Here is a 16737-nt window from a genome sequence, read left to right as displayed (position 1 = left end):
GGAACGGGCACTGGCCTGGAGCGACAGACCAGGGGGAGGGGTGGAGCGGGCACTGGCCTGGAGTGACAGACCAGGGGAAGGGGTGGAGCGGGCACTGGCCTGGAGTGACAGACCAGGGGGAGGGGTGGAGCGGGCACTGGCCTGGAGTGACAGACCAGGGGGCGGGGTGGAGCGGGCACTGCCCTGCAGTGGCAGAGCAGGGGAAGGGGTGGAGCGGGCACTGGCCTGGAGTGACAGACCAGGGGGAGAGGTGGAACGGTCACTGGCCTGACAGACCAGGGGAAGGGGTGGAACGGTCACTGGCCTGGAGTGACAGACCAGGGGGAGGGGTGGAACAGGCACTGGCCTGGAGTGACAGACCAGGGGGAGAGGTGGAGCGGGCACTAGCCTGGAGTGACAGACCAGGGGAAGGGGTGGAACGGGCACTGGCCTGGAGTGACAGACCAGGGGAAGGGGTGGAACGGGCACTGGCCTGGAGTGACAGACCAGGGGGAGAGGTGGAGCGGGCACTGGCCTGGAGTGACAGACCAGGGGGAGAGGTGGAGCGGGCACTGGCCTGGAGTGACAGACCAGGGGGAGAGGTGGAGCGGTCACTGGCCTGGAGTGACAGACCAGGGGGAGGGGTGGAACGGGCACTAGCCTGGAGTGACAGACCAGGGGAAGGGGTGGAACGGGCACTGGCCTGGAGTGACAGACCAGGGGAAGGGGTGGAACGGGAACTGGCCTGGAGTGGCAGACCTCTGTGGAGAGCAGCTGCGGCTCGGCGAGCCCCCTGCCCGAGGAGGAGTTACTGCCCGGCGCGGTTCGGTAGTGCCCAGGTTAGCAAGGCTGGTATTCAGGAAGAGAACTGGGGGTGGCAGAACATGGCTACAATGGAGGAGGAGAACGAGCTCTATTAATTCAGCTCCATGAGGACATGGCCCCTTATTTCAACTGTCTGGAAAACCCCTTTCCAAGGGAACAGGCCACCTCCTTTCAGCTCCTCGGAGAGCGGCGGGGGTTAACTCTGACCCGAGCAATTGAGGCTTCCTGACCAAAGGGAACAGGGGTCACCCGTGGCTCAGAAATGACCCACTGGAGGTGTGAGGGACAGTCTGGATGTGGGAGGGCTCCTGTCCCCACCAGGTGCTAGGACCTGTATGTAGGTGAAAGCAGGTGTGGGGGGTGCAGATAAAGCCGTGTGAGAGCAGAGAGGGAAAAGTGGACACAGAAAAACAGCTCCTCCCTGTGCACCTCAGCCCCCACTGTTGACTTTACTGGCCACGTTAACTCCCATTACGCCTGCCTGAGAGGACCTAGCTATGGCCAGAGCCGGCTTCTCTCCTGGATTCACACGGCAGCACGGCTCTGGCTGCAGAATCTCCCCACCTAATGCAGCGAGGGGCCAGCAGGACGGGTCGGCCTGGATGTTAGAAGAGCAGCAAAAGTCTCCTTGGGAACTCAGCAAAAAGAACAGGAGTACGTGTGGCGCCTTAGAGACTAACAGATTTATTGGAGCATGAGCTTTCGTGGGCTGAAACCCACTTCATCGGATGCATGCGGTGGAAAATACAGTAGGAAGATGTATATAGAGTAAGGACATGAAAAAATGAGTGTTGCCATATAACACCCATTTTTTCATGTCCTCTGTATATACATCTTCCTACTGCATTTTCCACTGCATGCATCCGATGAAGTGGGTTTTAGACCACGAAAGCTCATGCTCCAATAAATCTGTTAGTCTCTATGGTGCCACACGTACTCCTGCTCTTTTTGCTGATACAGACTAACATGGCTGCCACTCTGAAACTTGGGAACTCAGTGACTGGGCTCTTGAGAAGGAACAAGAAAGCACCAGCATCCAGTCACTGATCCAGAGCGGGGCCCAGCTCTAGAGCCAGTCCCTGGCTCAAGGAGTTTAAACTCTCAAAGAGACACAGAAAGTTCCAGATGCGTCTGGAGAGCCGGGGAAGGGGCTCATGGACCCCTGGAGCCTATTACTGGCAGGCCAATGAGAGGGAGGGAGTCCTTGGGACGGGAAGGCTGGCACTGGGTGGTTTGACCGTACCCCAACGACAGCGTGGAAGGTGTCAGGGGTCAGTCTTGGCTTGTGCTGAGTAACAGTAGCAGCTTGAAGGGGTGATCCCCCCCACGCCTCCCAGCGATAGCTATGCTGCTAAAACCTTCCCGTGTAGACCTGGGTTCCCCCAGGAGACAGGCCCCTGGCTACTCCTAGCGAGCAGGGCTGCACATTAGGAGGTGTTAGCTCTACCCATGCTCTTTGCAGTCTGGAGTTGATCATTTGAGATCAATTTGGCTTCTCTGGCAGAAATGTTACAAGCCTTGGATTCACAGCACAGCTTTCATTACTGACCCCCAACAAAACAATCTCTCCCTCCCCCCGTCCCCGAAGCATGCAGGAAAGGTCTGCACGGGCCATCGATTCTCTCTCGCTCTCTCTCAAAACAAAATAAATTAATTAATTAAGCCAGATGAGCATGTTTATTCTTGACACTGATAAAAATAAGAGTGACCGATTCCAGGCCGTACATGTACCGAGCTGCGATGACTGTCCAAGGACCAGGAACGAGACGCATGCTCTGGAGCCGGCTGGCTCTCGTGGTGATGCTCGTTTGACATTACTGAAAGGCTAAAGAGGCTGTAAACTTGGCTGCCAAAAGCAAGTGACCAGCATTTGGCCCCTGGACAATTTAACAGGGGGGAAGCCGTTTCAGATGTAGCCAGGCAGGTAGCCCATCCCTAGGCAACCTGCAGGCCCCAGCATATAACACTGCATCTTAGATTGCTTGCATTGCATGCTGGGACCTGTAGTTTCCAGGGGCCACCCCTTTGTAGTAAGAGACCAAAGGTTTGTAAAATACTCCTGAGGGAATTCTGTGCCAAAAAATTCTGCACACAATAATTTAAAATTCTGCATATTTTATTTCTCTAAATAACACAATATAAGCACACCATTTTCAGTTATTTGCTGACAAAAATTTGGAAATAAATTACTAAAATAATTGAAAATGGTGTGCTTATATTGTGTTATTTTGAGAAAGAAAACGTGCAGCATTTTGCAGAATTTTAAAATTTGTAGGCACAGAATTTTTAATTTTTGGTGCAAAATTCCTTCAAGAATACCAAGGTTGGGTATGGTGCAATCTTGGTGTGGGCAGCTTGGTTCAGGGAGGGGATCTGGATGTGCGGGAGCTCATTTGGGGTTTTTGGGTGCCGGGTCAATGGAACTCTGCAGGGGAGGCCAGGTGAAGGTGGTTAGGGCTGAGCAGGGGGCGAGTGTCTGGGGTGGGACTCAGTGGGGCATCGGGGTGCAGGGGAGTGGGGTTTGGTGGGGTGGGGGTGGGACTGAGTGCAGGGGGTGAGGCTTAAGAAGATGGGGGTTTGGGTGTGGGGCACTCAGTGGGGGGGGGGGTCCTCGGGGTATGCAGGTTCCAGATACAAGGGGGACTCCAGGTATGGGTATGTGTTGGGGGTGAGGTTTGACGGGGGGAGATCCAGATGCATGGAGGTTGGGTGGATGGGGGAGCAGCTCACCGTACAGCGACCCCTCCCCCCCTGGCTGAGAAGAGATGGGGTCAGGAAGTGGGTGGAGGGGTCACTGTACAAGGAGTTCCACTCAACCGCCATACATCTGGAGCCCCCGCACTCAACCCCCCGCTGAGCCTCACCCCCCCACTGCATCTGGGACTCCCATCCCGCTGAGCCTCACCCCCTGCACTCAGTCCCACCCCCACCCCCCCACACCAAATCCCTTGCAGATCTAAGCTTCCTGCAGCTAGGGGAGGTGTCTGGGCCTTGACCTGACCCAGCCCCAGCTGCTCCGTCCAGGGAAGGGAGAGAGAGAGAGAGAAACTCTGTCTCTGTCCTTCCTCCTCCTCCTCCCCCCCCCCCATGTCCCTGGGCAGCTAAGGCATCACCAGACCCTCCCTCTTTCCCTTCCCCCCTGCAGTGACTTACCTCTTCCTCTGGGCCGACCAGACACACCTGCACTGCCAGGGAGTGGTGAGCGAGCACTGGTGCAGCTTCTCTTTGCTTCCCCACAGAAGCCATTTTTCCACGGGAGAGCAAAAAGTCTGCAGGGGGACATGTTTCTCCATGCGCGCAGTGGCGCAGAATTCCCCCACGAGTAACAGCTGTGAGGCCCTACGGGGAAAGTAGCCCACAGGTTTGGAACAGCTGCTTTCCTGCCCCACAGTCTTCAGTAACGTCCACTTCTCAAATGTCAGTACATTAACTAGGGAGAGAGCCAGGGCCACATGGGACAGAGGAATGAGGTATCTCAGACTGGGGAACAGCTATGGGGGCAAATTCCCATAACCATCAGAGGTCGGTTACAAGAGACAGTCCACAGGGCAGGCTGGCTCCACTCGAGCTCTGCCATGTGCTCCCCAGCCCTGGGGCTCAGCCCACACAGAGCCCTTTAGGGGCACGGAGTGCCCAGCAGCTGAGGCACCAGCACCAGGAGGTACAGACACGTGCATAGCCCAGGAGGCCACCGCAATAAGGCTGTCTGTTAAGGCGATGGATGGTGGCTCTCCCCATCACGGGAACAAACAATAACAAGGCCTCTGGAGAATGTGCACCATGGAAAGGGCCCCTGCCCCAGCCTCTGGCCTTCTTCCCTAATCTCCCCTCATTGGGGCCTTGCAAAGGAGGCAGATTGTACACACACAAAACATGACACAAGGGCAGGGTGACACAGACTGCATGGGCACATCTCTTACACACACACAAACCACAGGCCTTTCAACAAGTAGCGCAGCATGTTACTGCAGATGGTACTTGATGCTAGCGTCTAACGGAACACGCCATCTAGTGACACTGGGTATTGGAGCGAACTCTAAATCAGACAGATTCTATATTAGAAACAGTAAATAGAAGACTAGGTACAGATTACAGGATACACACTGGTATTTTACGTAATCTATACAGAGCGCATCTGTCCGTTTGGAAGTTAGACCCATCCTGCGTATGTCACTTCCAAGGCTAGACACCAGATTCACACTAGCTGACCCCCATTTGCTCCACTGCAGTTACTCTAGGTTCAGCTGGGGACGAGTGAATTGGCCCTATGCTATGCAGACACCTGCTGGGCATGGTTTCTCTCATGTCCAGAGTGTGCATGCACAGGATAATCCATGTCACCCCCCCCCCCCACAATTGGTTTTTCATAGGCCCCTAGTTTTCAGAGAACATAAGAACGGCCACACTGGGTCAGACCAAAGGTCCATCCAGCCCAGTATCCTGTCCACCGACAGTGACCAATGCCAGGTGTCCCAGAGGGAGTGAACCTAACAGGTAATGATCAAGTAATCTCTCTCCTGCCATCCATCTCCACCCTCTGACAAACAGAGACTAGGGACACCATTCCTTACCCATCCTGGCTAATAGCCATTAATAGACTTAACCTCCATGAATTTATCTAGTTCTCTTTTAAACCCTCTTATAGTCCTAGCCTTCAGAACCTCCTCAGACAAGGAGTTCCACAGGTTAACTTTTCCTTCTTCACACCACTCATGATTTTATAGACCTCTATCATATCCCCTCTTAGTCTCCTCTTTTCCAAGCTGAAAAGTCCTAGCCTCTTTAAACTCTCCTCATATGGGACCCCGTTCCAAACCCCTAATCATTTTAGTTGTCCTTCTCTGAGCCTTTTCTAATGCCAGTATATCTTTTTTGAGATGAGACCACATCTGTATGCAGTATTCAAGATGTGGGCGTACCATGGATTTATATAAGGGCAATAAGATATTCTCCGTCTTATTCTCTATCCCTTTTTGAATGATTCCTAACATCCTGTTTGCTTTTTTGACTGCCGCTGCACACTGCGTGGACGTCTTTAGAGAACTATCCATGATGACTCCAAGATCGCTTTCTTGATTAGTTGTAGCTAAATTAGCCCCCATCATATTGTATGTATAGTTGGGGTTATTTTTTCCAATGTGCATTACTTTACATTTATCCATATTAAATTTCATTTGCCATTTTGAGAGAGCACGAGAGACAGCTGCAGACAGAAGGCAAGGACACACACAAACGTGGGTGGCAGCTCAACCGTCGCTGCAGTCTCGTTACAGAAATATAGAGGAACATTTGGATACTAAAAAAATAGTGATCTAGGTTTCTCCATTATCTGTTATTGCCTGTTTCTCCCCCGGCTGAGTGCTCGCTGCGACAGGCGGACGACACAGCTAAGGGTCAGCCTACCTGGCACGCCCGCGTGGGGAAAGGGGCAGAGGTGCTCTTGCCCATTGCCTTTCTGGTACAATCTGCATGACGGTGGGGGATGGGAAAAGGGCGCCCTTCCTGTGAGGCCGTGCTGGTGTGTGGGGAGGGTGGTCTCACTGGGCCAGGTGGCTGAAGCAGGCACCTGCTTCCAGGAGTAAGGCTTTGGCATAAACCCGGAGGGTGCAGAAGAGGGTGCCGAAGTCCTGAGTGCTGAAGATGGTGTCGGCCAAGGCGAACATGAGCGTGGAGGGGATGAAGCCACGGCCGTACTCCACCATCCAGGTGCCAGCGCTCCACTGGACAGCCGTGGCCTCTCCGGACTGGTGCACTATGGTGTCCCCTGCAGGCAGACAGACAGACAGAGCACTGGCCGTTATTCTGAAAAATACTGGTTCCAACATGCTGCTCCCGGTATGTCTCCAGAGACAGCACACAGAGCTCTTTGTGGGCCTGATGAACCTCCACTCCTAGCCCGGGACAAGGGGGGTGCTCAACGCCCTGCTGGAGAACTGCCGGAGGGGGAGCTAATCCAGAAGCCTGTTCCCCCAGTACCAGCTGCTTCCAAGGAAGGTTGCAAGGATGCCCCCGGTGTAGAATCAAGGAACAGCCTTCCCAAAGGGGCAGTTTTCTCCTGACACTCAATGGCTGGCTCCTGCTCTGAACCAGGCGGCTTTATTACCCTCCCCAGGTTTATTTTTAATCCCACCTAATGGAGATCTGCTCGTTACCCATCAGCGTGTACGCTTTCCTTCAATCCTGCTCTACTCGTGGCCTCCACGAGAACTAGAGGTGTGGTGTTCTACAGGCTAATCTGCTGTGCCCTATACGTTTCCCTCTATCCTGTGGGGCTAACAAAGCTCTAGCCTTATCCATTCAAATCACTACATGAAAAGCCCACGGCAACCAGCCCTGCAAAGGCAGCCACCCAGGGGAGACCTTCAAACGCGAGTGGGTGGGGCTGGCGCTGACAGTGCCACATGGACTGTAGGAGCAGATTTTTGATAGCCCAGAGCCCAGTAACATGTGTAAACCACTACGAGCGGCTGGAATACCAATTGCTACACTTATTGCTGAAAGCAGCTAAAAGGAGGCCTTTCTGAAACCCTAGCACAACTAACAGACCAGGAGGGGAGGGTGGAGCGAGTGACCTCAAGGAGTAAACATGACCCTCTGCCCTCCTGACTTGAGCTGCTTTTCCGAAGCACGCCATTTTGCAAGATGGAAAGTCTGGCAGTAGTTAACTATTGCTATACAGCTAGTTAACTGATGGAAAGTTCTCCTGCTTGACTGACAGAAAATTGTCCACCTGACAGGCTGGAAATCTCCACCCTTACCTTGGTTTCTGCTCAACAGTTTTGTTAATGAACAAGATATGTAATGCTAACAAGTTGGATATAAAAAGAGGAAGAAATCTGAGCTCAATGGACACTTCAATGCCTGGACACCTCTCAAGCTTCCCTGCAGACATCCGGCTGGCCACTGGATGGTTGCAGTTATCAGCTCGACACCGCCTCAAGACCCTGGGTAAATATGCATCTGAAATTTTTTGGGGTGTTTTACCAAGCTGTCGCAGATGTGTGTAAGTGCTTAAGACTAAGTAAAGTATAGCTTTAAGTATGAACACTCTTGTATTGTCCTGTTTGTGCCAGCCACCTATCGGTCAGATGGCCATGTCCCCACCGATTTATTTCCTGACACCACCTGGCCCAGAATAAGGTTACCAAGAGCTTTGGATTGAAAGAACCCTGGGTAACAGCACCTGGGTAATAGATTTCACTTCTGGTCGTCCCCTCCTTCCACTGCCTGAAGGTCCCCGAGATGATGGTGTCAGAGATGTCAGCCCAGTACCGACCTGCAAGAGAGGCACACAGTGTGACATCGCAGCACTGCTATGGGGGAAAGTGGGGCCTTAATATCCAGGTCTCCAAAACCTCATGGAACAAATCCCTTCCACCCACAGCTTGGATCTGGCTGCTTGTTGTGTCCCCAGGAGCTCTGCCAAGGACAGGAGCCCACCCAACCGCATGCTGCCACCATCCTCTCTATGATCGTTTGCCACAGGGAATCAAAGGGAACAGGAGCTCGGAGGCAACCTTGAGATGCTAGCTGCAGGCTAAAGGGAAAGGGTGTTGAGTTGCTTCTGCCTCCTCCTTTCTCTGGGGATCCAGCTGCGTTCCCCCTCATTTTGGCTCTTGGAGGCAGGAGGGCTCTGCTGATCAGCACACCCCCAGCATGGACCATCTGAGGGACAGGCAGTCAGACATCCTGGGCCAGTGATCTCTGGGGCCTGGGCTTTTCTCACTAGTCTTGGCTTCACTGCTCAGCAGCTAACAACATGTGCTGGAGTCAACTACCCATGGGGAGAAGAGAAATCAGACACAAGACAGGCTCCCTTTTTGGGCCTCAACATGGTTTCTTTCCGCAAGTGTGTTTACACAGCATTCCTGGGCTGGGGGATCCTGGATGCCCAGCCACCCCACTGAAGATGCAATGAAGAGGGATCACAAGGCAGAGACACTCCTCTTACCAGACAGACCATGCTGGGGAGCTACGGACATAAGAGGGATGATTGGAAGTGCTAATTTTTTTCAGCTCAGCCCAACCACAGCTGGCAGGGGGCAGTGGAAAGAAGAGAAGGTACCACAGGCATGTACAAGGGCCTGATGGGGAAGAGTCCCATGGAGGGAGCAGAGTTATCAGGGGTAGGACAAAGGTCTAAAAGGAATGGGATGAAGCCGTTTGCTTCAGTCACTTATTAGACTAGAAAAAGCTCAAGGGGATGCACGGCAGGGAACAATCCTGCCTTGGCTCTGGAGTGTGGGAATCTCTCTGGGATTCTGGCCAGAGGCCAAGTGTGCTGAGCTGTGTTTGGGTGACACAATCAAGGAAACACCACGGTTGTTTGTTTTAGTGTAAAAGGTGTTAAAAGGCAGAGAAACACAGGTCAAGTCCCCCTTCCCCCGCATCACTGCACTGAGGCCAAGATCCCCAATGGCTCCCTAGGTGTACCGTCCTCTAAGGACTGTGCAGGGTGTTTGGACCAAGTACACATTTAGGCTAGTTCTTTTAACCCCTTCCAAACAGGTGGCTTTCATGCCTAGTGGGGGCAACCGGGGTGGAGGGGAGAGGGTTGCTTCTAAATCTGGGACAGTTCTCCGACTGAAGGTAAAGCTATGAGCTCAGGACCTGAATGCAGGGAACAACGGAGTCCCTGACTCATGGCCCAGTTCCTGGGGGCTGGAAGCATGTGTGATCTGCACACATTGCGAAAGTGGCTCAGCCTCTGCCCTGGAGAGCAAAGGACTATGAAGTCTGCATCTCCCTCCCACCTCGCTGCTTACAAGGTGGGATAAGATTTTCCAGCCCTCTACAGGCTGAGCCCTGGGGGAAAGGTTCTGCCTTCATCCTCAGCGAGCATGAGCCCAGAGACTGCAGAGCTAGGGTCGTGCCTGCAGCACTAGAGGTTGGGGTGCAAGACACTCAAGTTGGAGATCAAAGTGCGCTCCAAGCACTGGCTACCCAATAGCAACCCCTCAACCTGAACCTCTGCTTGAATGTAGCTGAGCCCTACTTACCCGAGTGCCCCCCAGTGTCGACGGCCGTCCCGAAGAGCAGCACGTATTCGGTGAGTGAGGCGTGGAGCAGGCACATGGAGCCCATCCACCCGCCCGCGTTGACAAACACCCACTGCAGGTCCTCGTCCGGCAGGATGTGGCCTGGGTGCTTCTTCCGCAGCTCCACGATGATCTTGGAGAAGGCCTGCTCATGATCCAAGCCTGCAGCACCAACAAACCCCGGCAAAGTCAGCACCACGCAGGAGGCCCACGGCCCCACCCATAACCCTGCTACCTCCCTGGCTCCCACCAATACAAGACACTGCGCTTAGAATGCGGAGCCTGGCTTCGTTCAGGGAAGAAGACATTAGGGATGGGATCTAACATCCCCCCCGTCTATTCTCTGCCATGTCCCCTAGGCAGGCAGCCTCCAACCCGGCCCCGCCAGCTGATGGGCTGGGTCCCAGCGTCACACCCACCAGGCAAGTGGGCACCTGTTACGAATCGGTGCAGCTGCGCCCCAAGAGCTGGCAGGGACCTAGTGGCCTGCCCCGGGCTTGGCCAACAACTCACACTTGGCTCTGCCAGCCAGGCCACCCCCTCGTGTTACCGTCCAGGCCCCGTCCCATGGGTCCCACCGTTACGTTACCCCCCAGCCCCCCATGCATCCCCCATCAATGTGCCCCCCATGTTACTCCCCCATCCCATGGGGCCCATCCCATGGGGCCCACCCCCTCAGAACCACACATCCCCCTTAGCCCCCCCCCTCGCGTTACCCCCATCCCATGGGGCCCCCCCTCAGAACCACACATCCCCCCCAGACCTCCCCTCGCGTTACTCCCATCCCATGGGGCCCCCCCTCAGAACCACACATCCCCCCCAGCCCCCCCTCGCGTTACCCCCAATCCCATGGGGCCCACCCCCTCAGAACCACACATCCCCCCCAGCCCCCCCCGTGTTACCCCCATCCCATGGGGCCCACCCCCTCAGAACCACACATCCCCCCCAGCCCCCCCCGTGTTACCCCATCCCATGGGGCCCCCCCTCAGAACCACACAACCCCCCCAACCCCCCCCGTGTTACCCCCATCCCATGGGCCCCCCCCCCAGAACCACACATCCCCCCTAACCCCCCCTCGCGTTACCCCCATCCCATGGGGCCCCCCCTCAGAACCACACATCCCCCCAGACCCCCCCTCGCGTTACCCCCATCCCATGGGCCCCCCCCCCTCAGAACCACACATCCCCCCCAGACCTCCCCTCGCGTTACCCCCATCCCATGGGGCCCACCCTCAGAACCACACATCCCCCCCAGCTCCCCCTCGCGTTACCCCCATCCCATGGGGCCCACCCCCTCAGAACCACACATCCCCCCAACCCCCCCCTCGCGTTACCCCCATCCCATGGGGCCCAACCCCTCAGGAGCACACATCCCCCCCAGCCCCCCCGTGTTACCCCATCCCATGGGCCCCCCCCCTCAGAACCACACATCCCCCCAGACCCCCCCTCGCGTTACCCCCATCCCATGGGCCCCCCCCCTCAGAACCACACATCCCCCCCAGACCTCCCCTCGCGTTACCCCCATCCCATGGGGCCCACCCCCTCAGAACCACACATCCCCCCTAGCCCCCCCTCGCGTTACCCCCATCCCATGGGGCCCCCCCTCAGAACCACACATCCCCCCCAGCTCCCCCTCGCGTTACCCCCAATCCCATGGGGCCCCCCCTCAGAACCACACATCCCCCCCCAGACCTCCCCTCGCGTTACCCCCATCCCATGGGGCCCACCCCCTCAGAACCACACATCCCCCCTAGCCCCCCCTCGCGTTACCCCCATCCCATGGGCCCCCCCCTCAGAACCACACATCCCCCCCAGCCCCCCCCGTGTTACCCCCATCCCATGGGGCCCCCCCTCAGAACCACACATCCCCCCCAGCCCCCCCTCGCGTTACCCCCAATCCCATGGGGCCCACCCCCTCAGAACCACACATCCCCCCCAGCCCCCCCCTCGCGTTACCCCCATCCCATGGGGCCCCCCCTCAGAACCACACATCCCCTCTAGCCCCCCCCTCGCGTTACCCCCATCCCATGGGCCCCCCCTCAGAACCACACATCCCCCCCCAGACCTCCCCTCGCGTTACCCCCATCCCATGGGGCCCAACCCCTCAGAACCACACATCCCCCCCCAGACCTCCCCTCGCGTTACCCCCATCCCATGGGGCCCACCCCCTCAGAACCACACATCCCCCCTAGCCCCCCCTCGCGTTACCCCCATCCCATGGGCCCCCCCTCAGAACCACACATCCCCCCAGACCCCCCCTCGCGTTACCCCCATCCCATGGGCCCCCCCCCCTCAGAACCACACATCCCCCCCAGACCTCCCCTCGCGTTACCCCCATCCCATGGGCCCCCCCTCAGAACCACACATCCCCCCCCAGACCTCCCCTCGCGTTACCCCCATCCCATGGGGCCCACCCCCTCAGAACCACACATCCCCCCAACCCCCCCCTCGCGTTACCCCCATCCCATGGGGCCCAACCCCTCAGGAGCACACATCCCCCCCAGCCCCCCCGTGTTACCCCATCCCATGGGCCCCCCCCCTCAGAACCACACATCCCCCCAGACCCCCCCTCGCGTTACCCCCATCCCATGGGCCCCCCCCCTCAGAACCACACATCCCCCCCAGACCTCCCCTCGCGTTACCCCCATCCCATGGGGCCCACCCCCTCAGAACCACACATCCCCCCTAGCCCCCCCTCGCGTTACCCCCATCCCATGGGGCCCAACCCCTCAGGAGCACACATCCCCCCCAGCTCCCCCCTCGCGTTACCCCCATCCCATGGGGCCCACCCCCTCAGAACCACACATCCCCCCCAGCCCCCCCTCGCGTTACCCCCATCCCATGGGGCCCACCCCCTCAGGAGCACACATCCCCCCCAGCTCCCCCCTCGCGTTACCCCCATCCCATGGGGCCCACCCCCTCAGAACCACACATCCCCCCAACCCCCCCCTCGCGTTACCCCCATCCCATGGGGCCCAACCCCTCAGGAGCACACATCCCCCCCAGCCCCCCCGTGTTACCCCATCCCATGGGCCCCCCCCTCAGAACCACACATCCCCCCAGACCCCCCCTCGCGTTACCCCATCCCATGGGCCCCCCCCCTCAGAACCACACATCCCCCCAGACCCCCCCTCGCGTTACCCCCATCCCATGGGCCCCCCCCCTCAGAACCACACATCCCCCCTAGCCCCCCCTCGCGTTACCCCCATCCCATGGGGCCCCCCCTCAGAACCACACATCCCCCCCAGACCTCCCCTCGCGTTACTCCCATCCCATGGGGCCCACCCCCTCAGAACCACACATCCCCCCCAGCCCCCCCCGTGTTACCCCCATCCCATGGGGCCCACCCCCTCAGAACCACACAACCCCCCCAACCCCCCCCGTGTTACCCCCATCCCATGGGCCCCCCCCCCAGAACCACACATCCCCCCTAACCCCCCCTCGCGTTACCCCCATCCCATGGGGCCCCCCCTCAGAACCACACATCCCCCCAGACCCCCCCTCGCGTTACCCCCATCCCATGGGCCCCCCCCCCTCAGAACCACACATCCCCCCCAGACCTCCCCTCGCGTTACCCCCATCCCATGGGGCCCACCCTCAGAACCACACATCCCCCCCAGCTCCCCCTCGCGTTACCCCCATCCCATGGGGCCCACCCCCTCAGAACCACACATCCCCCCAACCCCCCCCTCGCGTTACCCCCATCCCATGGGGCCCAACCCCTCAGGAGCACACATCCCCCCCAGCCCCCCCGTGTTACCCCATCCCATGGGCCCCCCCCCTCAGAACCACACATCCCCCCAGACCCCCCCTCGCGTTACCCCCATCCCATGGGCCCCCCCCCTCAGAACCACACATCCCCCCCAGACCTCCCCTCGCGTTACCCCCATCCCATGGGGCCCACCCCCTCAGAACCACACATCCCCCCTAGCCCCCCCTCGCGTTACCCCCATCCCATGGGGCCCCCCCTCAGAACCACACATCCCCCCCAGCTCCCCCTCGCGTTACCCCCAATCCCATGGGGCCCCCCCTCAGAACCACACATCCCCCCCCAGACCTCCCCTCGCGTTACCCCCATCCCATGGGGCCCACCCCCTCAGAACCACACATCCCCCCTAGCCCCCCCTCGCGTTACCCCCATCCCATGGGCCCCCCCCTCAGAACCACACATCCCCCCCAGCCCCCCCCGTGTTACCCCCATCCCATGGGGCCCCCCCTCAGAACCACACATCCCCCCCAGCCCCCCCTCGCGTTACCCCCAATCCCATGGGGCCCACCCCCTCAGAACCACACATCCCCCCCAGCCCCCCCCTCGCGTTACCCCCATCCCATGGGCCCCCCCTCAGAACCACACATCCCCCCCCAGACCTCCCCTCGCGTTACCCCCATCCCATGGGGCCCACCCCCTCAGAACCACACATCCCCCCCCAGACCTCCCCTCGCGTTACCCCCATCCCATGGGGCCCACCCCCTCAGAACCACACATCCCCCCTAGCCCCCCCTCGCGTTACCCCCATCCCATGGGGCCCACCCCCTCAGAACCACACATCCCCCCCAGACCTCCCCTCGCGTTACCCCCATCCCATGGGGCCCAACCCCTCAGAACCACACATCCCCCCCCAGACCTCCCCTCGCGTTACCCCCATCCCATGGGGCCCACCCCCTCAGAACCACACATCCCCCCCAGCCCCCCCTCGCGTTACCCCCATCCCATGGGGCCCACCCCCTCAGAACCACACATCCCCCCCAACCCCCCCTCGCGTTACCCCCATCCCAGGGGGCCCCCCCCTCAGAACCACACATCCCCCCTAGCCCCCCCTCGCGTTACCCCCATCCCATGGGCCCCCCCCTCAGAACCACACATCCCCCCAGACCCCCCCTCGCGTTACCCCCATCCCATGGGCCCCCCCCCCTCAGAACCACACATCCCCCCCAGACCTCCCCTCGCGTTACCCCCATCCCATGGGCCCCCCCCTCAGAACCACACATCCCCCCTAGCCCCCCCTCGCGTTACCCCCATCCCATGGGGCCCACCCCCTCAGAACCACACATCCCCCCCAGACCTCCCCTCGCGTTACCCCCATCCCATGGGGCCCAACCCCTCAGGAGCACACATCCCCCCCGTTACCCCCCAGACCCCTGTCCCGCGGGTATCGGCGTCCCCCGGGGCTCAACCCCATCGGTCCCGCTCCGCCCCCGGCAGGGCCCCGCCGCCCGGCCTCACCCGCCTGGATCCGGCCGAGCTCCGCGATCTCCTCGGGCCGGAACTCGAAGGGGCGGGAGGCGACCCAGCTCCGCAGCCCCTGGGCCAGCAGCGCCAGGCCCAGCAGCGCCAGCCCGGCCCGCAGCGCGCGCGGCCCCAGCGCCCACATCCCGCCCCGCCCCGCCGCTCCGCTCCGCAGGGCGCCGCCGCGCGCCGAGCCTGGCCGGGGGATGGCACCGCCCCCTCCGCGCCGGCCAATGGGAGCGAGCGGCGCTCAGCGCGCCGGCCAATCGCAGCCCGCAGGGTGACCCAAAGGGGCGGGGCCATGCGGGCATTGGCCTGGAGTGACAGACCTGGGGGAAGGGGTGGAGCGGGCACTGGCCTGGAGTGACAGACCAGGGGGAGGGGTGGAGCGGGCACTGGCCTGGAGTGACAGACCTGGGGGAAGGGGTGGAGCGGGCACTGGCCTGGAGTGACAGACCAGGGGGAGGGGTGGAGCGGGCGCTGTCCCGGAGTGACAGGTGGGGGCGGAGCCGAGCGGGCAGGTGGGGGCGGGGCCGAGCGGGCGCTGTCCCGCAGTGACAGGTGGGGGCGGGGCCGAGCGGGCAGGTGGGGGCGGGGCCGAGCGGGCGCTGTCCCGGAGTGACAGGTGGGGGCGGGGCCGAGCGGGCATGTGGGGGCGGGGCCGAGCGGGCGCTGTCCCGCAGTGACAGGTGGGGGCGGGGCCGAGCGGGCAGGTGGGGGCGGGGCCGAGCGGGCGCTGTCCCGCAGTGACAGGTGGGGGCGGGGCCGAGCGGGCAGGTAGGGGCGGGGCCGAGCGGGCAGGTGGGGGCGGGGCCGAGCGGGCGCTGTCCCGCAGTGACAGGTGGGGGCGGGGCCGAGCGGGCAGGTGGGGGCGGGGCCGAGCGGGCGCTGTCCCGCAGTGACAGGTGGGGGCGGGGCCGAGCGGGCAGGTAGGGGCGGGGCCGAGCGGGCAGGTGGGGGCGGGGCCGAGCGGGCGCTGTCCCGGAGTGACAGGCCCAGAGAAGGGGCGGGGCCGAGCGGGCAGGTGGGGGCGGGGCCGAGCGGGCAGGTGGGGGCGGGGCCGAGGCGGCGCTGTCCCGCAGTGTCAGGTGGGGGCGGGGCCGAGCAGGCAGGTGGGGGCGGGGCCGAGCGGGCAGGTGGGGGCGGGGCCGAGCGGGCAGGTGGGGGCGGGGCCGAGCAGGCAGGTGGGGGCGGGGCCGAGCCGGCGCTGTCCCGCAGTGACAGGTGGGGGCGGGGCCGAGCGGACAGATGGGGGCGGGGCCGAGCGGGCGCTGTCCCGGAGTGACAGGTGGGGGCGGGACTGAGCGGGCAGGTGGGGGCGGGGCCGAGCAGGCAGGTGGGGGCGGGGCCGAGCCGGCGCTGTCCCGCAGTGACAGGTGGGGGCGGGGCCGAGCAGGCAGGTGGGGGCGGGGCCGAGCGGGCGCTGTCCCGGAGTGACAAGTGGGGGCGGGGCCGAGCGGGCAGGTGGGGGCGGGGCCGATCGGGCGCTGTCCCGCAGTGACAGGTGGGGGCGGGGCCGAGCGGGCAGGTGGGGGCGGGGCCGAGCGGGCGCTGTCCCGCAGTGACAGGTGGGGCGGGGCCGAGCGGGCAGGTGGGGGCGGGGCCGAGCGGGCGCTGTCCCGCAGTGACAGGTGGGGGCGGGGCCGAGCGGGCGCTGTCCCGGAGTGAC

At 61.1% G+C, this 16737-nt stretch overlaps 1 protein-coding gene across 1 annotated transcript; it reads right to left on the bottom strand.

Annotated features, from left to right (window-relative positions):
* Positions 1 to 2462: 2462 nt before the first annotated feature.
* SIGMAR1 (sigma non-opioid intracellular receptor 1) lies at positions 2463 to 15218 on the bottom strand. The gene is made up of 4 exons (XM_054031901.1): positions 15066 to 15218; positions 9804 to 10004; positions 7988 to 8080; positions 2463 to 6568 (listed from the first exon to the last, which is right to left on the bottom strand). The coding sequence occupies exons 1-4, from the start codon at positions 15211 to 15213 to the stop codon at positions 6342 to 6344; spliced, it is 669 nt and encodes a 222-aa protein (XP_053887876.1). The 5' UTR covers positions 15214 to 15218; the 3' UTR covers positions 2463 to 6341.
* Positions 15219 to 16737: the final 1519 nt, after the last annotated feature.

Source organism: Malaclemys terrapin, chromosome 6 (assembly GCF_027887155.1).
Source record: "Malaclemys terrapin pileata isolate rMalTer1 chromosome 6, rMalTer1.hap1, whole genome shotgun sequence".
Classification (NCBI taxonomy): domain Eukaryota; kingdom Metazoa; phylum Chordata; order Testudines; family Emydidae; genus Malaclemys; species Malaclemys terrapin.
Note: the sequence above shows the minus strand (reverse complement) of the source record. Positions and strands in the feature narration are given on the sequence as shown.